General features: G+C 43.0%; 1 protein-coding gene across 9 annotated transcripts in view; it reads left to right on the top strand.

Annotated features, from left to right (window-relative positions):
* ANKS1B (ankyrin repeat and sterile alpha motif domain containing 1B) overlaps window positions 1-23,097 on the top strand; it is an 837,577-nt gene that overhangs the window by 561,819 nt on the left and 252,661 nt on the right. For all 9 annotated transcript variants that reach the window (XM_019545115.1, XM_019545114.1, XM_019545113.1 and 6 more), the window contains one exon: window positions 7,511-7,609. In XM_019545115.1, the coding sequence (XP_019400660.1) occupies window positions 7,511-7,609 (99 nt within the window). The remainder of the gene's footprint in view (window positions 1-7,510; window positions 7,610-23,097) is intronic.

Below are 23,097 nucleotides of genomic sequence, written 5' to 3'. Positions count from 1 at the left end.
CTACAGCAATACCAAGCTAGCTGATAGACTTTATTACTTTACTTTAGTTACATCCTCCATTTTCTTCACATGCTACACAAGTTGTACATGGCAGAGAATCTGGCTCAGTGCATTTTGGTCAATGACAATCAAACTGTTATGTTTCTTTTTCACTTCTAATAGCCTTAGATTTTATTCCTCCCTTATTTTCTATAATCCCTAATTTTCTATGAAGCCATGTTATCTTTCTCTAAAGCCCAGTTTTTTACTTTCATTTGTTCTTTCTCTTCCCCTTCATTGTTTCTGCTCACTTTTTCAAGAAATGATGTATATGCATTTATTATGCTTCAGGGTTTCTTTTTTAGAGCTTTGATTGCAATGAAGACTTTTTAAAAGACATTTATCAGATGGTAAGTCTTTTAACAGAGGTAAAGAAAGATTAAGACCAAAAACATCTGTAGGTGGTCTACTCCCACCAGCCCATTCTATTCCAGCTTCACTGATTCAATATTCAGATGAGTCTAATGATTCCTCTGACTGCTGTTTTAAAAATTTCTCTGCCATTTTTATTTCAGCTAATGAGACAGAAGCAGACATAAGGAATCTTTCATTAAAATGTCTCTAGCAAAGGAAATGTGAGGGAAGATAAAAGGATGTGTGTGTAAATGGAATGGCAGTGAGAACCACAAACTCATACATGTTATCATGTTTCAAAGTTTTTAGGGACAAATCTTCATGTGGCTTTTGTTCCTGTAAGTTGAAAGGTCCACATTCTTTAGTTTCTTTTTTAAAGGAAGCTTGAAATGATTGCTTTGTGTTTAAAATGAAAGAATATTGTCTTCAACTCCTATAAATATTTTTTCTGGGATTGGATTTTAGAATGCCTTTAAACTGCTTAATGAAGCTGGGCTTAATCTTTCAGCCCTATAGGCCAAATAAGTGATGCAGAACCAGTCCTTAGGCTGGATCAGGCCCCATGCCTCTGGACTGGGCCTGCACACCTGGATCCAGACTATGCCAACCTGGCCAGTCCCCGTACATAAGGATTGGGGCCCTGGGATTCTACATCCCCCTTGCACACTGGGATTTAACTTTGGGGGTCCACGCTGCCTCTGCCCAAGCCTGCACCACCCCCACAAGCCCCAATTGCAAGGATTGAGCCCTGCATCATTGTATGCATTGGATCGGGCACAAAAAATTGCAAGGCCAAATTATAAAGGCACCAGGAACCAGATCTAGCCCACAAGCTAGGGGTTGAGCACATCTGGTTTAATGTATAAAATATAGGCCACTAGAGGTAGAAATACTGCTTCTGTTGTGACTCTACTGAATTATTTAAAGTGTTTTTTATCTTAACAGAGTGCACTTATGTTAATCCCCTGGCACATGTTTACTTAATGCTCTAATGGGATCTTATCTCTGATCCCAACAATCATGCTTCACATGTATAGAAGGAGGCACAATTTTATGATCAGGGATCTAATCCAAATTGCACCATTACTACTCTCCATAAATCCTGGGCTCCCCCTGCACCAGCAAGTTGGACTGGGACTGATAATCATCTGATTGCTAGCTCCAGCCCTAGGACCACCTTGGGTCTCAAACTGGCCCCAGTCCAGACTTGAAACAACCCCAGTGTAGTCTAGGGCCAAGGCTGAAAATCAGCTAATTCTCAAAAACTCGTGCCCAGCACCACTGGCTGGGCTGCCAGGTGCAGGGGATCAGAGGCGCCCCATGGAGGGGAGCCAAAGAGCTTCCCCTACTGGGGACTTTAAACCCCAATGAGAGCCTCTAATCCTCCATTCACAACAGCCCAGGCAGAGCTGCCAAGCATGGGTTTTGCCAATCAGCTGATTGTTAGCACTGGCTCTGACAGCTTCAAGTCTCAAATTGGACTCAGGGATATCCAGGCTAGGGCTAACAAATCAGGAGACTTGAACTTCACAAGTGCAGACTGGGGCTGGGCTGACAAACAGCTGATTGTCAGCTCTAGTCCCAACAATCAAATGATTGTCAGACCCAACCCCAAACCACCTCTAACCCCTCACATTAAATTTAAGGCACCATACAAACCAGATATAACAATGTTCTGCCTTATATGTAAAACATTGTGGCAGGGTACCTTTAGTTCCTGCCACTTTGAGGGCTTGAGCAGGCAGCAGAACATCCTGTAGGTGATAGCAGAGTCAATCAGGGGGTCAAATGGCAACCAGGAGGCCACCTGATTGGGGGAGGGCTTGGCTGCTTGAGTATAAGACCAGGCCCAGGGAGTGGAGCCAGAAAAGTTGTAACTGGGGAGCCCAGGGGTGAACATCTCCTGGCCTGAGTACTGCTTCTCCCAGAACACCTGGAGGTCAGGGTAGGAACTATGGGGATGGAGGAGGTTCCTGGCCCTGGGGAATGACTTAAAACTACACCTTGCTGGGGTTAGATGGTGTGGTGGGGCTACCTGTGGCGGGGCAGTCTCCAGGAGATGCCATACCTGTGTCTCCCTAGTGAAAGATCAGTATGGGGTGCTGGAAAGCCTCAGCCCCTGCTGCCTTGTGGGTAAGCTTGTGCAGGGGAAAAGCTTGGGGAGCACACCCCAACAGAAGAGCACAGGGCCAAGGCCCACAGAGTGGGGCCTGAGGCAGGGTCCAGGCACATTGACAAACACCCGAGGCCCAAGGGTCTTAAGGCCCAGAAGCCCAGTGAGGAGACAGAATAGTGGCCCCAATGAGGGAGGGCAGAATGAGAGCTGGAGGTTGCATAGAATAGGGTCTTTTGGGGCCTAAAGGACTGTACATAAGCCAGCCAGAGTTAAGACCCCATTGAGGGGCCAGAGTTGAGGCCCCAGTGGAGTAGAGGCCCTGGTTTGGGGGCATGTGGCCAAGGCAAGCCTATGGACCCCTGAGACAAGTTTGGATCAGAGGCCAAGTGTGGCCTAGCAGTGAGGCTGGGGGAGTTGGAAGTAATTTTTGGATGCCATCTGTGAGGCATGGGACATGGTAAAGTGGATGTGGGAGTTATGTATTACACCCTTGACATCAGGGCATTAAATGGGCAGCCTCTCACCTAGAAACAACTACTCTTTTACAACAAAGGTGTGGCAGAAGAGTCAGGTAGGCGGACTACCCTAGACAGGTAGGCAGGCTGACATTGTGACTAGCCCTGAGATGGTCCCCTGTCGCAAATATTTTTGTGGGTTGTTTGCCATTTTATAGTGGCTTAAATTGGATGCATATGTAGCGCTCTTGCCATTTACACTGCACTTAACGTAATTGTGGCATAAATGTAACATGTAGAGGGGGACTTAGACATCCATATCTATAATAGAGGAATTGATATCAAGGTTTTATTAGCATATATTCTGAAAATATGGGTAGGGAATACTATAAATAATGTACATGGGTGATCTCAAGTGAATGGAAGTAAAATCTCTATACTCTGTTTATAACTTATTTACAGGAACTATCAGAAGGTTTTAGGAAATTTCTGGGGGTTAATTTATTATTATTTTTCCTATGCCTCTGTATGAAAAAAACACAAAACACATTTCCTTTCTTTATAAGTCCAATTTTTGGGTGAAATCGGTACCTTCTTACTCGGCAAATATTTCTTGTGTATATTCAGTTATATTTGCTTACATCAGTAGAAAAATGTGCTACTATTGAGAGCTATACAGAACCAAAAAGGATTTGGGTGCATCAACTGCATTCTTTTCCCGCCTGTGCATCATAACCAGAATTGTTAACAAATTCACATATAAAGTCATCCCTTTGTCTTCCAATTTTGTTCTGCAATTCATGTTGTAAACTCACTGAAGGCAATAGGGTTCCACATCTATACCTAAACACACAATTTCAGTAAAAATGTGTTTTCCCTTTATTGAGATATAAGTCTGATCACTAGAAACTGTTTTAATAGATTATTTCTGCTTTGTTTCAAAGCTGAAATAATTTGCTATAGACTATAGAACAGGGTTAAGAAACCTATAGTTTTATAAAATTTTTGATATTTTCATTATAGGTAGTATAGATAATGATCCCATAGTTAAGGTTTCCTAACATTTACCATTAAAAGTTCCTGTTTTCAGTTACATAGCTCATTTTGTTATCAAATCAAAATTGGATGCTTTTCTAGAGGATAAGCTTTAGCCAAACACAAACCAGCAGGCTCAGTATAGGGATATCTGCATGAAATTTAATGGCCTGTGATCTACAGATATTTTGCTGATATAACGATCCTTTTTGGTCTCAAAAATCTGTCAGTCTTTGCAAGTGGTTAGAGGATGTGAGAGGTGCTAGTACTAGAAGTATGTCGTTTTCCTTCTCTAAACAGTGACCCAAGTTTGGAGTAAGAAACCTGTATTTGAGCAGAGATGTGGTGGAGTTTGGTTTTCAAATTCTGTCTGATCATGCTGCATCTTTTCACAATGTATATGTGCTGACTCAAATGTGTACACCATTTCTGTAGAGGACCTCAGTATTCTGTATCAAGAACAAGACTTTTTCTGAAATTGCTCTTCCTGGTTATAGAGGGAGAGTGGCGGGAAAGGGATACTGTGACATTGGTTTCAGCAGGGGAGAACAAAACAGAGACCATCTTTCTTGCCCTTTCAGTGCTTAGTTTATTAGCACTAAGGCAATGCAGAAGAGGAGGAGGCTTGCACCCGAACTAAATGCAGCAGAGTAAGGAATTGCATGGAGTGATGATGCAAAGGAAGGGAGATAGGAACTCGGGTGGGAGGGACCAGGGCGGGATCAAAGTGGCCAGAAATTGTGGAGCTAGAAGCAAAAATGTGAAAAGGGGTGCGAGTAAGGGATGGGAGGATAAACAGCATAGAAATACAGATGTCATGAAAGGGTAAGGACAGAAGTAGCAGGAGTGAGTCACAGACACAATCTTTTCTCAAATGTCCTATTTACAAATAGTTGTGAAATCCAAGTTTATACCTCCATCCCCCTCTAGTCAGTGGGCCTCACAGAAGATAACAGTTTTCTACTACTACCACAACATTACATGGAAAGGATAGTGTGATGAATATAAAGGGCTTTTTGATGCTGCTGACCCACATTGGGATATCACTATGGTTCCACAGGATTAAGCTTTTGGTATTTTTTCTATTTTAAAATGTGTTTTGTCTTTTTAGAAACTTGATAAATAGCATTCCTCCAAAATCTATGTTAATAGGGTATTGATATGGCAAAATCAAGTGTTCAGAACTAAGGAAACCACTGGCCTAAGCACACTAAGAAATCAGGTCCTACACTTCTGAAACTGGGCAGACTTGGGCAGCATAAATTTTGGCATTTCTTAATTTTTGATTGCATGATATTGCAAGCTTAACATTTTTAATGTACAGCTTTTTAAATGTAATATCTATTTAAAATTTAATGTGAAAAATTCTGAGCAAGCCAATATGCAAAGGAAAAGCAGTCATAAGAAATAAATATAGTTATACTTTCTCTGCTATGTGGCAAGAACTTGATCCTGCAGATAGATGTGATTTCTCACATGCATAAGTGTCTACAGAATTGGGCTTTAAGTGTATCAAGATTTGAAGTGGGATGCCAAGGTTACTTGTACTAGTAAATAATGCTCAGTAACTCAATGATGAGTTCTGCTGTGGCAGCATGTAAATACATGATGAAAAATAATCAAGGAAAAAATCTGACAAACAGCTAGATTAAGGGGGGTGGTAGAAATAGTTCATAAACAAGATAAGGCAGAAGCTAGATTTTATTTAAATCACATTTATATGTATAATTCAAATGAGGAATTAATCCTCATATGGCCCAAATTGGCCTGTCTCCATTTGTTATACCTGTTTACACCATCTGCAGGTCTGGCTCAATATATAGATTTCTCCCAGTCCTTGCCTCAAAGATACAGAAACAGTTTTAAGACAGATGAGTACATGAAAGAAATGGAAAAAGGATTTTGTACGCTAAAGATTTTTTTTCCCAGGACTTGACATGTAGCTCTGTGGTCTTAAAGCATAATACTATGCTGTGCAATATAATATTTGTTTAAAGCTTCCATGATTTCCTTAAAATGGCTACTCCTGGATTTTACAATCTATGGTACAAGATACTTCAAAATGATATATGGGAGTCCCATGGAAACATTTCTGTAAATTGTCCAGCACATTTGGGAACGGTAAAGATTTAGTAGCTAAAAAGAATGAGGCAGTTGTTAATGGGTTGTGTTTAATGGAGGAAGATTTTGTTATGTACTACAACTGTTGGGTTGAGAATTTTTCACTGTATAGGCTTAAACCATCGCTGGCTTTTCTTAGACCCTGGTTCAGTAAAGCACTTCAGTATGTGCTTCATCATTAAGCATGTAAACAAATCCTATCGACTTCAGTAGGGCTTAAGTACTTTACTGAATCTGAGTTTTAGACTGTAAGATAATGGAGGGATGGAATATGTTTTGAGGTCTCTACATGGATAGTGATGCATTAGAAGAATGCAAACAATAACAAGTCTTGTATTCTTAATTAGTATAACCAGGGATTAAAATTTAGGTAAGGGATCATAAAAGTACTTCATATTTTGACGGTTTTCTTCACAATCATAATGGCTAAATGTTGTTACCATGGAAACCAAGATTTTTCTAGAACAATGCTTGCCTAAAAGAAAAATGCCAAGTTGGCAACCCAACACAACACATCTTAATTTGATTCTCTGGGTGCAACTCAGTGCTTGAGCTTCCAGTCTTCTTCCTTTGATTTCCCATACCCAATGCAATCCATTCTGTTTTCTCAACCATTAAATGATCAAACTGGTGTCCAGCAAATATCACCCTGGCAGAAATGTGTCCATTTATTGCCTTTTCTCTAAGCATACTCTGTGGTTCACCTCTAAAGAACTCAAGGTCCTTAGTAAACACTTATGTACGTAGCTGCTCTCCTTCAGCAGCCCATTTTCAAGAATAGGGTCTTGAAGCATGAGGATTTGTCTTTTTAGCTGCTGGATTCCCTGAGTACCCAGCCTCTTTCTGTTGCCTGTACTCTGGAGGTTCTTGACCTGCCCTAGAATGCATTAGGTAAGGAGATGACATATAACTGGGGTACTACATGCTCAGCACACCCGTAATACCAACCGTGATCCTGATAATGATGTTTTCTCACTTTATAATGTATATTCTTTATAAGCATGTGTGTTGATTGCCATATATGCTGTGGTGTAGAGTTGAATTAATTTCAAAGGAAAGGTATTTTTACTAGCAAATTGCTAAATAATTCTAACTGAATCTGTTGTGTTGATCCTATTGTGTGTTATGGTTTTTTTATTCCATCTTGGAAAAAAAAAAGTGAGCAAAAGGTGGCTCAGAAAACAAATGCATTCTGTTCAATTTTCTACCTAGGTCCCTCTTCTCATCAAATGAAAGGGGAAAATTTCATATATGGACTCTATTTTTAATGGGAACTACAGTCTATCCATTTGTAGTGCTGTTACCAATCTAGTAATTGTCCATGGTTCAGCTAAGCAGAACATTCTATTTTAAATGCAGTAAAAAGGTTTATACTATCCTTTTTTTTCAGGGAAGCAATGTAATGGAGGATCAGGATCTGTTGGAAATAGGAATACTTAACTCTGGGCACAGACAAAGAATTCTGCAGGCAATCCAGCTCCTTCCAAAGGTAAAGCCTCTTTTTTATTATCCAAATATATTGCCAAGAGCTTTTATTTAAAATAATAATAACTTCTTAAAATAAGAGGACTTAATCTTCCACAGCTTTTTGTGACATTTATACCAGTGTAAAATGTATGTGAAATGCTACCATTCTGGTTTGGTGAAATAAATTATATCCAGGTTGAATTCACTTTGCATACATGTGAATGACCACATGAAGTAAAAAGTATAGAAGAGGTTCAAGTTCCATATTTCTACTGGTAATTATTTTAGAACTGAATTTAAAAAAAAAAAAAGATGCTTCCTGGACATGCATATAACTACAGACACTGAGGCACCAAACATCCAGACTTGGTCTGGCCTTTGGATTCAGTCTCAATGATCTAAATGTGGAATGGGACGTCTGGGCAGCCTCCATTCCTCCATACTCATGCCTAGGCATATGCATATGACCTCATGCATACACCATGATCCAGAAGGATTGCCAGTGTGTTATAGACTGTATAGTGTCACCACTGCAAATAAACTTGTGCATACATCACGGTTTTTGATCGGCATGCTACTGCGCAGCATTATTAGGCTACTGTGCGATAAACGTCTTATGTAGATGCACCCAATGTGCATCAGGCATACCGGGATAAGATTCTTATATCTTTGGGATTTAAGCCATCTGATAGAATGCCAAAATATGTCTGTGACTAGCTGCTTGCTGATACTTGCCTCCTGTTGACTTTACCATAAGCAGTTCTGACCAGTTGGACAAGGGAGGCATAGGACATAACTTGGCTCCAAAGATTCTTATACGAGTTGAGAAGCCATCAGGTGAGAGGGAATGAGGACAAACAGAACATGGCAGTTGTGTCCAGCATGATACCAAGAAGGCTTCCAATAAGGGCCCATAGGCATATATTGCTCTGGAAGAAAATAGCTGAATAATAAAGATGAGTGTAAGATGCATAGTGTATTCTGGAGTGTGTTGACTGCATGTGTAGAACAATGATAGTAAGAAGAGATCAATTGGTTGACGGCACCTATAGGAAATTTGAGCAGACAATTTGCCTTCATTACACAAACTGGAAAATTAAAGTGGAGTGGGGTTGGCTGGATAAGGAAGGGTGTGGTCTTTCGACTACTATGAATGATAAAATTATCTGGATTATATTGAAAATGAATGCAAGACTGATCTTCTTGTGCACCCTGGCATGTGGTTGGTCAGAGTTGGTATGTAATACAGCATAATTGAAAATGGCAATAGTAACTCAGGGGGCAAGCAGGACACCAACCCTGGTTGCCAACTTGGAAGGGACATCATTATGGCCCCCTTCCCCATCACCCAGGAGTCTTTTCCACAGCAAGAGCACCCTGGTCACAGAAACCAGGCAGATGCAACCCCATAGGAGAGAGGGAATGCGACCACTTGGGAGGCTTTGCTGTCAGAGGCACAGCCCTGCACCTAGAAGCATATCTGGGGGTGAGTGAAGAGAGGGAACAAACAGGGCACCAGGAGTGAACCCTGTGGAGTCTGCACCAGCCAGGATGATGCACGATCCTAATTTCATGCTGCTCCAGCAGGAGCTGTAACACCTGCCACCCGAGTGCAGAGAGCAAGACCAGTTGTGATTCTGCTCCCCCTCCCCTTCCCCCAGTCTCCCTCCCTTTGTCCCCAGGAGGGGAGCATAGTCCCCTCTCCTCCTGTCCTGGGTGCTGAAATATCTCTCTATGCCTCTGGAAAAAAGTGACATGCTATTGCCATATTGGAAGTACAGATGAAGTAAAATGGGCTAGATAACTGGATTACTCATTTATAAATTTAGGATGAGGGAAGTGCCAATTTACATTTCTGTTTAAAGTGTTTAAACACCTTATGATTTTTTAGAGCTTGTAGCAAGTTTTTACCCAGAGCATTTTATTAACAGAGTTTTGAATCTTAATCTTAGCTCTGTCCTAATGATGTATTTTGTTTCTATTTCCTTATGAAGGAGGGATTTTTTTCATATAACTAATAAAACTAGTGAATGGATTTTGCATATGTTATAACTTTAGAGAGTATTAAATAAAATAGTGCCCATGGAGATGACAGACACTGAAAACTAAATTGGAAACTGTATGTAAGAAGTGTCCACATGAATATTACTATTATTTTTTCTTTTATTATGTAGAACCTAAGTGTATGAGGCGCTTACACTAACTCACATTATGTGTTTAGTATTTCAAAATGACTTTAAAAAAATGTACATTTTGCATTAATATTGAATACTATAAATTCCTGTTTTTAATGACACTTGCTGTATGGGATCTAAAGACAGACAAATGCTTAAGGCAAAACATTCCAGATGAGTCATTTTTATGTATAAGAGACTGTTCAACTTGAAAGATGGCAGAGTTAAGACCTAACAAACTCTTTGAATGCAGTTGTTTCTGAGAACAAGATTGTTTTGCAGCTTCCTGAAAGTATCCACATTTTTCAAGCTTGAGTTAATTAACTAACCTTAAACATCTAGAATTAGTGGATATATAATAGGTAGGGATCTACTCAAATTGCAATTTTGTGATTTTTGTGGAAACCACAAATCGTGTTTTCCATAGTTATGCATGGAATCATTGGAAGAAAAAAAAAAACTTACCAAATAAAATGCTGGCTCCCCAGTGAAAGCCAGTGGCCTCTGTGTTCCAGCCTTGCAGCCAGCTGTGGGGTAACCTGATGGCATGAAGGGAAGCAGCCAAAATGGTGGCTGTTCCGTCTGCCACCGATTGCCTGAGAGGGCTGCCTTTCATGTGGCCCTACCCCTCTCTGCCAGTCAGCAGCAAGGGGTGGGGCCACATGAAAGGCAGACCTCTCACCAAAATCAACAGTGGGGAGGCAAGGTTGCCAGGGCCCCTGGCCCCTGGGGGGGGGGGGAAGGGGTGGAGCACTGTGAAGACCGCAAAAATGGTGGCTATTACCATGATTGGCCCACGTAATTGCCCATATACTGCCTTAAATTTGGGTAGGTACTTAATAACAGTAAGGTGGTACTTAGATCTTGCTTGATGAAGCAACATATAATCCAAAAATATCAAGTCCTTTACATATATTTAATGCAAAAATGTCATACCAAAATTAACATGGTTAAAAACAAAAGCTGTGCATTACATCTCCTATCTTAAATGAGTCGGCAACACAGATGAGCATACATAGCAACAGTACAAGCTTTCCTATGCAAAACCTAGTTCTTTTGAACAGCTGCTAGAGTAGTTGTAAAACTCATAACCTGTTAATATTGTAATTTTAATTTAGCATAAGCCATCCAGGATTATTTTCAATGGATCACTAAAAATTTGAAAGCTTTTTGTGTCCTGCAGGGAAACATGAAAAACTCCTGTATCTGGTAGTCTGTTGATGAGTCTAGCTCATTATACTTTCAGAATAAGTATACATGCATTTAAGTGTGTTGAGATACCAAACCTTAACTTGAGTCTTGGTAAGGAAAAATCTTTTCTTTCAGGGCTTTTTTTTTAAACTTCCCTAATTTATAATCACAATTTTTTTAGAACTTGAAGGATGGTGGTGGATTATATTTGTATTGTTTGTTTCATAGCTAGAACTTTGAGTGGAGGAAAGAGTTTTAAGAAACTCTTGCGTCTTGGCACTTCTTCAAACCTGCCTTTTCAGAGAAGATTGAATAAGCTTAGAGCATAAAACAGGCAACAAACCTAAGTTACACTTTTAAAACACCAACTTTTAAAACAAATTTCCTCACCCTTTCCAATCTGTACTTTTGTGGAAATGGGTTTGGAAATGTAGCAGATGTCCAGCTGTTGAAAGTTCAAACAATTATCTGTCACTCAAAGATGCTGACTCCCTGTTGTGTAATGACATTTCTGTGTTTCATATATCATTGACAGATTTAGGAGTCGGTGTCCTAAAATTCATAATACTTCAGAATTGGAAAAAAATGTATTTCCTTAAAAACAGAGATAGTTTTGACTCAGTTACTCACTTGCACTCCTTATACCAGTATAACAAAGCAGGGTTGACCCAAAATTTTCATTATGTTATTTTCCCATTAATAATAATTTATCTGAGTAGAAGCTTTGTCAGGAGACTAGACAAGTATAGTTATAGCAGAGAGACAATTGGAATCAGCAAATCAGATTACTTCTTTCACAATACCGTATCTTTATGTTGGGTTGAAGATGATGTCCCAAGTTCTGGTTTCATACTGAATGTAAAAAAGTGACTGAAATTAATAGCTATTCAAAATGTACACCAGTGTAAATGAGAGCAATATCTACCAGTAGATAAGTTTTAAAAAGTGTTTTGATTATAATAACTTGTGAAATGAATTTGTTGATAGTAAAATATTCCATGCTTAGCCTCAGTTTGATAGCAAAGCTATAAAAGTTTGATTAGTTTTGGTTTAGTTATTTTTAGCAAACATTTTTTAAAAGCAATTCATTTGCTTAATGAATAAAAGGAGACTGATACAAATTTGGGGGAAGGTGCAGCAGTATTTAAAGAAACACCATTTAGAATAGGATGACTTTAAGGAGGTTGGGAGCACTAGGGAACCAATTAAGTATAGTGTATGAGAGAAATGATAGTTGAAGGAAATGAATTATAGAGAAAACTTTACATGTTCCTAAGTGATATAAGAGGCTAAGCCCCGTTTTCAAAATTGATTTAGTCTTTTTAAGAACCTAAGTCCCTATTGACTTTCAATGACACTTAAGGCCCTTGAGTCCTAAATCAGCTTTTAAAATACTTAAGCACCTTTGAAAATGTTACCCACAGTCAAAAATAGACTGATGCACAACCTCAGCAATTAAGAGAAATCAGTTTAATTTGATCTGGTGAGTGATAAAAACCTCATGAAGGGGCTTGTGGCAGTGCACCTTTGGGTGCTTGCCATTTTAAGGGCCTGAGCAGGCTGTGAGGTAGCCCACAACTGACTGCAGAACCAATCAGGTGGTCATATGACAGCCAGGAGGCACCCTGCTTGGAGCAGGGTGGAGCAGCCTGAGAATAAGAGCAGGCCCTGAGGAGTAGAGCCAACAAGTGCAAGTGGGGAGCCGAAGGGTGAACATCTCCCAACCAGAATACTGCTGCTTCCAGAACATCTGGAGGTCAGGGTAAGAACTATGGGGAAGGGCTAGGGGCCCAGTGGGGCCTCAAGCTCTGAGGAAATGGCTACAGGCCTAAGGAGAGCTAGGCAGCCTTGGGAAGGGGTTTAGAGAGTGTGGGCCTACTGAGGGGCTAGGCAAGCCCCTAATTAGAGCTGGCTGGGACTGAGGCCAGGGGTTCAGATGAACCCAGTGGAGTAAAAGGCTGCTGGATAAAAGATCTCTGGGACTCTGGACAAGCCCAGTGGGATGGCTTTATGATGGGGCCCAAAAGGGGCCCCTGCTGAGTAGAGAGGTCAGTTGCTGCTATACAGATCCTCAGACTTTCAACTGGTCAATGCAAGGGGGCCACAGCCAACAGGCCGAAGGGCATGGACGCCCACTGCAAGGGGCAGATCAGGGCTGCAGAGAGCTACTGGCCCCCCAACTGGCCTAGAAGAGGGGCCAGAGCCTAGAAGAGGCTGAAAGTCCCCTTGACGGAGAGGACATCACTGCTGAGACAGGATAAGAGATCAGCTAGCAATGAGGCTGGAATGAAGGAAGCTGAAGCCCACCCTCCTGATGGGGAGGTATCCTGCAAGGGGGCCTGAGAGAGATGGGACCTGTGGCTAAGAGGAAGGGTATGAGAATGAGACTGCAACAAAGTGCCCCAGAGCAAGCAGCCCTGCAGGAACATCCAGAAGCCCAGTGAAGGAGGAGTAAGACCAAGACAGGTAGACCTGTATTGGTCCTGGGGAAGGACCTAAAATTACACCTTGCTGGAGAGAATGATGTAGTGGGGCTGCCTGTGGTAGGGCAGTGTAACAGGCTGCCCTCCCCAGCACCATCTTCCCTGTTAATCCATGCCTTATGTGGGATGCCCTTGGAGTCCCCTTTAAGGTTCTTATGTCCTGCTCTCTACTTTCTGCCACATCTTGATGGAAATCATTATGTGGATGTTCTGGTAAGTGAGAGACTGCCTATTGTATTCCATATGTTGGGGTCTTTCGCCTCCACAGGCCTTGACCCCAGTCTTTCTCTAGCTAGGCCTCCCCATCTAAACCCATCAAACAGGGTTTGACTCTGAGGCTCTAGCTTTTCATTGTTTTGAGGCTTGTGGTCCTCTTTTCTGCTCCAATCTGGAGCCTGGCCCAGAGGCCTAGCCACTGGCCCCACAGCCGGGGGGGGTGCAAGTTCAAGACCAGAGAACAGCTTTGAACTCACAGCATCTCAGTCCAAAAAAAAAATAAAAAGAATTTGCACCTCAGGTGCACCAGAACACCCTGGCCTTCTATCGTGCCCTCTGGTGTGGGGCCAGTGCACCTGCACCCACACTGGCGCCAGGGCCTATGTACTCCTAACATTGCATCTTCTCTGGTGCTGGGGTCAATGCACCCCAAATCCTGCACCCACACTGGTACCAGGTCCCCACACTGTCATGGGGTCCCAATGAGGTCTCCTCCTTCTCCAAATAGCCTCACCCAAACCACCAGTGTTATTCAATAACAAAAAGGAATATAAACAGTCCTGTCCATGGACAATAACTGCCACAAAAAATGTGATTAAAGAAGGCAGCATGCCAGCGTACATTTACACAGGGTTCGTGCTTCGGTTCCCCACCATTGGCTACAGTCTTTCTTCTGGGCTTGCTGCCATCTTTCCTGGGGCTTCTGTAGTTCCCCTCCTCCAGCCTTGGGACTGCTCACCAAGGCACTCCATGGAGCTCTGGGATGCACTCCTTCCCCTTTGGGTGCTCTGCCCAGGGCTTTTATAGTCCCCTTCCAGTTAGCTAACATGCCAGCCGGGCTCAGCATTTAACCCCCTCCTTACCAGCACTCTATGCCCAGAAAGTTCTGGCCTTAAAGGGTCCGTTTTCTGTTTTCTGGTGGCAGGGCTAGGGTTCCCTGTTACCGGCAGTCCTCAGGAAAAGTCACACCAGTGCCTCCCCTAGTGCAAGGCGAGTATGGGGTGCTAGAAAGCCTCAGCCCTGCTGCCTTGTGGTTGATCCTGTGGAGGGGAAAGACTAGGAGAGCACACCCCAACAGAAAAGCACAGGGCCCAGGCCCACTGAGTGGGGCCTGAGGCAGGGTCCAGGCATGTCAACAGACACCTGAGGCTTGAGTGGACCATAGGCTGAGTTGGGGATCCAGCCACACTGACTAACACCTGAGGCCCAAGGGACATAAGGCCCAGTGGCTCCAGTGATGGGGGAGAGTGAGAGCTGGAGGTCACATAGAGTAGGGTCTGTGGGGGCCCAAAGAACTGTGCACAGGCTGGCCAGAGTTGAGGCCCCAGTGAAGGGGCAGCATTGAGGCCCCAGTAAGGGGGAAGAGTTGAGGCCCCAATTGGGGGGCATGTGGCCAAGGCACGTCTACAGACACCTGAGGCCAAGTTTGGGCCAGAGGCCAAGTGTGGCCCAGCTAAGGGGCTGAGGGAGCAACAGTGGAATTGGATGCCATCTGTGAGGCATGGGACATGGTGTAGGGGTAGTATGGAGCCATGAATTACTCCCTTGGTATCAGGGCATTAAAAGGGAAGCCTCCTACCTAAGAACAACTGTTTAATTACAACAAAGGTGTGGTAAGTGAGTCAAGTCGGCAGACTGCCCTGGACAGGTGGGTGAACCGATATTGTGACTGGCCTCAAGATGGCTTCTGTCACAAGGCTCAAAAAAATATCTGGAGGAATGGAAAGTCATGAAATTTTTAAATCCCTTGTTATGGACAGAATGTAGTGATACTTGAGAGAGGAAATTTGTAGTGGTTTGTCTTAGAACAAGGAACTGCTCTCTTACTCTTAAACATGCTCCACTCAGATCAAGATTTTGAGGCATGTTGAGGATGCTGCCTGGGAACGCCTACCCTGGATGCATCCTTACTATGCTACTGTACTTTAATCAGCACTGTACTGACATGAAAAATTTTGGAATGACCACTAAACATTTCACCTGGGGCTAATATCCAAAACCATATATATTGGCAACGAAGAACGATGTTTTCTCACCATTATACACTGTATAAAAAAAATTTAAATGTTAAAAAGGTTTTGTATTTCACTATATTGGCTACACTGGGAATGGTGTATATATTTCTTTTAAGAAACGCATATTATTTTCTAATACACTTTATATATCTAAAACTAACAATAAGATGATAAATAAGTCACATACCTTCTCAGATAAAGTTGTTTTTCTTATTTATGTTTGGTAAAGTGCTCTTTAATGGTTATCCTTGGCACAGGATCCCCGTTGCAGGTTAACACTCTGGAGTTAGGTGTGCTGGAACTCCACTTTCTCCTAGTTTTTTGAACTATGCAATATGGATAATTGGGCACGAGTCCCTTTTCTGTGCTCTGTTCACCTGAGTGTTCATTTCTCTTCAGAACCTTCTCAGTCATTCCTTCCTAGTTGCATTCTGCAAAGAACTCACCAGAGGAGTAATACCCCAAGGTTTTTTTTCCACTGCTGGTCCCTCTTATTCTAGGACGCTGTCTTACCTCAGGCAGCTCATTGAATTCTTTCTGGGTCTCTCCCTCTTCTGTTCTTCCAATTAATCAGCTCTCATACTTTTTATCTAGGGTTTCTTTGGTTGCTGGTTTTTGCCCTTTCCCAGTTCAAGTCTGGGGTTTGAAGCAGCTGCTGTTTGTCTACTTACACAATTTTGGAGAAATTGGTTCTTCTGAGTACTCTACCTGTGATGACTTATATCAGTGTCTTCATCACCAGCCCTTCAATTATTTTTTTAGGACAGAGAATAATTGCTATACCCAAATGGTTACTGAAATAGATTCATTTCACTAATCTTTAACGTTTCTCTTTTTTTTATGGCATGAATTGGTGTGAAGATTGTCTCTATTTTTATCTCATACATAGATATTGAGGGTGTTTTCTTGGTCCTTTCTCCCACAGTCAATTTGAAAGAACCTCCGCCATCAGATTTCTGAAGATGCAACTCTAAACTTATCCCACGTTATTAAGGCACAGTCACCAACTCAGTGGGTGCATCTACATAAGACACTACATCACCATAGCATCAGTAGGCACGAACTGTGTCACTGACGCTACTGCCCAGTAGCAATGAGCAACTGGCTCATACTACTACAGAAGTAGTATTTATATCTACCAAGATGCATAACTGTTTCAGAGCAAGGGTTCTATACAGACTGATTAGGGCAGGGCTTAGTAACCTTTTTCCAATGGCAGGCTGCTGCAAGCCACCAATCTCCATCCCCCAAGAACCAGTCCTCTGGCATGCCACCAGCCTCATATCCCCCTCCCCCACCAGTAGGAGATACTGTTGTGTGCTGCAGTGCTTGTGTCACTAGGAGGTAGGGGGTTAATGCAACAGTTGCCATGTGTAAAGACTCCCTCATACCCTACGCTTCTGCAGCTGCCTCTGCCACTCATACACATTGCCAAGTGCCACCGGTTGTCATTGCTGATTCAGCAATAGTAAATCTGGTAGTGAGCAGGTGCAGTAAGGGGCTACATTAACCTCCTGGCTGCTAATTGTCCCGAAACCTCCCCCACAAAGCAGCAATATCCCCTTTGGGGAGAAGGGGGAGAAAGAGGACTTAGGGGCTTCATTCTTGTGCCACCTATTTCCATTCATGCCCCCGTATACCACATCAGCCCTTTGTGGGCCAGATCCAATCTCTTCCCAGGCTGGATATGGTCTTAGGACCGTAGAAGTAAGGTGCACTGATGTCTTAAATAACATGGATCAGCCTTGTGGAGGTAAAAGGATATAAACAATATGGTTTTGAAATTTCTAAGTGCATTGCCAGACATATCAGCTTTGGAGCATCAATACATTGGAGCCTTCACCTTGGCACCAGAACACAGTTTTTCCGTAATATTAATACATCAGAACCACTGGAAATCATCTTCTCTGGCTCATCATTCCCTATGTTTGATGTGCATTGGCTTCCCTGGGCATCAGATTGACTGGAGTTTCACAGATTCATAGAAAATAAAGGTTGCAAGGGACCTCAGGAGGTCATCTAGTCCAACCCCCCACTCAAAGCAGGACCATCTCCAACTAGATAATTCCAGCCAAAGCTTTGTCTAGCTGGGTGTTGAGAACCTGCACCTCTCTAGGCAACCTGTTCCAGTGTTTTTCTATCCTCCTAGTGTGAAAATTCTTCCTAATATCTAACCTAAACTTCCCTTGCTGCAACCTGAAACCATTGCTCCTTGTTCTGTCATCTGCCACTACTGAGAACAGTCCAGCCCCATCCTCTTTGGAACCTCCGTTCAGGTAGTTGAAGGCTGCTATTAAATCCCGCCCCCCTCAGTCTTTTCTTCTGTAGACTAAATAAGTCCAGTTCCCTCTGCCTTACCCCGTAAGTCAAGTGTCCCAGCCCCCTCACCATTTTTCTTGCCCACCATTGGACTCTCTCCAATTTGTCCACACCCTTTCTGTAGTGGGGGGCCCAAAACTGGACACACTACTCCAGATGTGGCCTCAACAGTGCTGAACAGAGTGCAGTAATCATTTCCCTTGACCTACTGGCAACACACCTGACCTTCTAAGGCAGCCCAGTATGCCATTAGCTTTCTTGGCATACTTTCAGGGTTACAGTGCTGGCTCACATTCAGCTTATTGTCCACTGTAATCCCTAGGTCCTTTTCTGAAGAGCTGCTGCCCAACCAGTCAGCCCCCAGCCTGTACTGGTGCATGAGATTATTCCATCCTAAGTGAAGGACTGTGCACTTGTCCTTGTTGAACCTCATGAAATTCCTTTTGGCCCAATCCTCCAATTTGTCTAGATCACTCTGAATCCTAGCCCTACTACTCCCCACAGCTTGGTGTCATCTGCAGACTTGCTGAGGGTGCACTCTATGCCATCTTCCATGTCATCGCAGAAGATATTGAACAAAATCGACCCCTGGGGCACTCCACTTGATACTGGCAGCCACCTACACATTGAGCCATTGATTATTACTCTCTGAGTCTGATGCTCCTGCCTGTTCTCTATCCACCTTACAGTCCATTCATTCAGCCCATACTTCCTTAAGTTTGCCTGTGAAAATGTAAGAAACCGTATCAAAAGCCTTGCTAAAATCAAGGTACAATGTGGCCAGCAGTCTCCCTACATCCACAGAGCCAGTTATCTCATCATAGAAGTAGGTCTTGTCTTATATGTTTTTTCTTAAAGAGGAGCACTTATATAACACACATAGCTGTTCCATCAAAAACTATGTTATGTGAGGGTAATGACCACATTCAATCCCAAGGTATTGGGTAGAGCAGCACATTTTTCCCGAATATATGTGAAGGGAATAATCTTATAGTACTAGCCATTGTATTCTACCGGGGGAATTTTGGAGTATTGACACCTACCCAGCACACTAATTTCATAAGGTAGTGTTACAGTCCCTCTTTAGCAAGACTTCCTCATTCCACTTTCAGGAAAGAAAGAGGTTCCACTGCTAAAATCCCTGTGAGCTGGAATGTAAAAAGGACAAACAAATAAGGAAAAAAGTTAACCTGTAACCAACTGATTTGAAATGTACTCTGCCTATTCATACTCCCTGCCCACTGTCGTCTCTTTCTCAAAACCCTAGTTACAATTTTAGACCTGAGAGAAGCAGTTGGAAGCAACTGAAGCACTCAATGTGTTTTGCCTCATTTTAAAGTACCACACTGCAATTATTTATAGCTGTGGTGGGAGAGACAGGGACCAAGTGAGTTCTAATGTGCACTGCTCTGAGAAGATTTTGCATATCCAGTAGGGCTGTGCAAAGCTTCAGATCATGATTCAGATTCAGAGATGATTTGGATGATTTGGAGGCCAAATCTATGAATCTGAATTGAATTGCTGAAAGTTTTAGGCTTTCTGAATCAATTCGAAGCTTCTGAATTGATTTGAAATGCTTCAGAGATTCAGCCATAGGGTATAATGGGGAATCATGAAATATCTATAACTTTGTTGTATTTTGGCTGATTCAGATGAAACTTGCAGAGATGGTAGCCGCTGCTGAGAGCATGATGTGTACCAAGTTTCAAGGTAGTAGGTGCACAGGTTTCTAGAAAACTGTAGCTCAATGTTATGAAAGCAAAACTCATGTCACTTGTGTGTGTTAAGCCACAGTGGGGTGAAAACTGCAGGGATGGTAGTCCCTTCTGAGTTCACAAAGCCTGCCAAGTTTCAAGGAGATAGGTGGAGGGGTTTGGGGGAAACTTCCTGGGGTTCCAAGTGGCTTGGAGGTGGGCCAGGGCTTGTGTGGCCAAAGGTCCCAAAGGGGAGCCATGCCTGAGAGGGAAAGAGGTCTAAGAAACTGACAGCCCTCCAGGATGGTGGGGATTGAGTCTGCCTGTTTAGGAGGGATCTAGCTGGGATCCAAACACCAAACTTTGGGGCCCAGTGTGGGGCCGAAGCCACATAGTGAATGCCATCTGTGAGGCATAGGACATGATGTAGGGTGTGGTATGGAGCCATGTATAATGCCCCTGGCATCTGGGCATTAAATGGGCTGCCTCCCATATTTTACACCAATTATTTATTCATCAAATCATGGCAGGCAAGACTGGGTAGACTGCCCATAGACAGGTGGGCAAGACAAAAATGAGACTGGGTCTTGAGATGACCCCCTGTCACAGGTGCTTTAATTAGAGCAGCTCTTGCTAGGTATTCTAATTAAAGGGCCTGCAGCATATCATGTATTCAGCATCCTGTGCTTCAAAATGGCAGCAGGGTGCTTTAACTAAATCTCATTTGATGAGGTTTAGTTACAGTGCTCCCACCACCATTTTGAAGCACAGGGACATGGAATACATGAGATGCCAAGTCTGCTCTGATACACTAATTACATCATGTGTGTCCTGCACATCAGCAGGTGCCCTAAGGTACACCCTGCACTATCTTCTGTCTGACCTCAGGCTTACATGGCTAATCACCTCTCAGCTCAGAAAAGGTAGTTCTGTGAATTATCCTTTTTTTAAGCAGTGAATCCTCATGACTTGTATCGTTAATGAAATAAATAGTTCTTCTAATCATAATGTGGTAAACCAAGGACTCTTTTCTCCATGAGCCCAGGTGAAAGCCTTTTTACTTTCTTCTCCACGAAAGCCTTTTTACTTTCTTCTCCACAAGTCCAAGTGAAAGCCTTTCTGGGGATTAGTATACTCCAGATAACAAACAATAAAAACAAAGTTGATGGGTTTTGTGGGTGTCATAAAAACCAGATAGACTTTCCTGACTGGTAGAGTCCAGTGACTAAGTCCTATGTCTAAACTTTACATTCATACTTTGCATTACTAAAAGTCTATAGTATCAACCCATCTTCTTTTCAGTTTACAAACACATTTGAAGAAGATGGGGTTCAGCTGCAGTGTTTCAAAGCCTATTGGGTTAATGGGAAGTAAACAAGCTGTGATGCACTAAAGGTTCCCATTCGGAATGTCTTCCTTGATTGAGCCTTGTTTTACTCTGTAATACCATACTACAGCTCTCGCTGCCAATTTGTGACTCTTATGAGTTTGTTGTGAGCTTTTTACTCTGTGAGAATGGGAGTCTTGTGTGCATAGTGCCTTTCAAGAAAGAAAATTACCTAAACCCTATAATTCTGTTCTTTTGAAGAGACCTTCATACAAGATTCCTACTTGCAAATTTTCCTCTCGTTCAGCTTAGTTGTTCTATTCTTAAAAAGTGGTAAGCATTATGTTTTTTCCATCCTTGAGGTAGCCATATTCTTACAAATGTTGGATAAGTTATTATTCTTAAGGAAGCCTTTGTTTCCCACACATTCAAGAAGTGTCTGAAAAGGTCCTGGACAGAGGCTAGCTGTGGCAGAGCACCTTTGGTGTTTGCCACTTTAAGGGCTGAGAGTTAGCAGCAAAACAGCCTGAAGGTAACTGCACTCCCTAATCAGGAGTGAAATGGCTGGAAGGGGACTGCCTAATTGGTGAAGGGGGCTCAGCTGCTGGCAATAAGAGTAGGCCTGAGGTGGTGACCCAGCAGTTTGCTTGCTGCAGCTGTGAGGAGAACACCTGGCTGGAGCTGCTGCTTACAACATCTTGGAGGTAAGGGTAAGAGCCATGGGGATGTCAGGAGGCTCCTGGTCCTGAGGCATGACCTAATACTACACCCTGCTAGGGAAGGATGGTGTTGTGGGGAGGTCTCCAGAAAATGCCACACAAGTTGCCTCCCTAATAACGGCAAGTATGGGGCACCTTTTAGCCCCAGCCCCCACAACCTGATGGATTACCCAGTAGTAGGGACAGGCAGGGGCCTGAGAAGGTGGACCCATATGAGAGGGAGTGGGTGAGCAGCATGAGAGCCTAAACAAAACCATGGACTGGTCAATGTTGGGGCCACACCAGGATGGTAAAGAAGGGCCAGAGTACCCACTGTGAGGGACACCTGTAGCCAGGGGCTTGGGGATCTGACTGGCCTAGAGGTAGATCAGGGCCTGTGTGGCCAAAGGTCCCAGAGAGGGAAAGAGGTCTAGGAAACTGATAGCCTTGCATGATGGTGGGGATTAAGTCCACCTTATTCAGCAGGATCTAGTTGGGGTCCAAACACCAGACTTTGGAGACCAGTGTGGAGCCATAGTGGATGCCATCTGCAAGGCATGGGACATGGTATAGAGGAGGTCAAAGCTGTATAACGCCCTAGGCATCGGGGCACAAAATGGGCAGCCTCCCACATTTTTACACCAGTTATTTATACAACAAGTCATGGCAGGAAAGACAGGGCAGACTGTCCCAGGGACAGGTGGGTGGACTGAGGATGAGACCCAGCCCCAAGTAGGCCCCCTGTCACACTAGCCAATGGCAGTTAGAAAAGAATAGAGCTTGTGTCCAGCTGCTACTGCCTTACTGTGTCAAAAATCTTAAGGAAAAGGGATTCTAGTTTGACTCATAGAAAGCTGGCACCCAGAAATGTGAGTCTGGTATACTTTGTTCAGAGAAGTAAAATTATTCAGAAGTAATTTATTTTAATATTCTATATGCCACAAAATAGAGGCCAGAACAATGATCAGATGCTCTGGAATAAGGATTTAAGGATTTTGTCTAAATCAAGAACCTTGACTTATGGTAAATGCGTTTATAGCGAATAAAACTTATTCCAAACTGTGAATGGGCTGCAGTACATTTAGCACTACATACAAGTCTTGATTCACAGCAGACCTTCCACAGATGTCATGGGGAGAACTACACAAAGATCACAGATTAAACAAGGCTTTTATGTAATACCTTGATTTAATATTATTTGGTTACAAACATCTCATTGCCGTATTGAGTGTCTATGGGTACATCTACACGAGATGTTTACTGTGCAGTTTACTAAGTAACTGTACAGTAAACATAGTATCATAGTAGCTAGAGTCGGAAGGGACCTAGGTAGATCATCTAGTCCGACCCCCTGCCTTGGCAGGAAAGAGCACCGGGGTCAGATGACCCCGGC

The sequence above is a fragment of the Crocodylus porosus genome, unplaced genomic scaffold (genome assembly GCF_001723895.1).
Source record: "Crocodylus porosus isolate Cpor-Errol unplaced genomic scaffold, CroPor_comp1, whole genome shotgun sequence".
In the NCBI taxonomy this organism is placed as follows: domain Eukaryota; kingdom Metazoa; phylum Chordata; order Crocodylia; family Crocodylidae; genus Crocodylus; species Crocodylus porosus.
The sequence above is the reverse complement of the archived record's forward strand: the minus strand, read 5'-3'. Positions and strand labels throughout refer to the sequence as shown.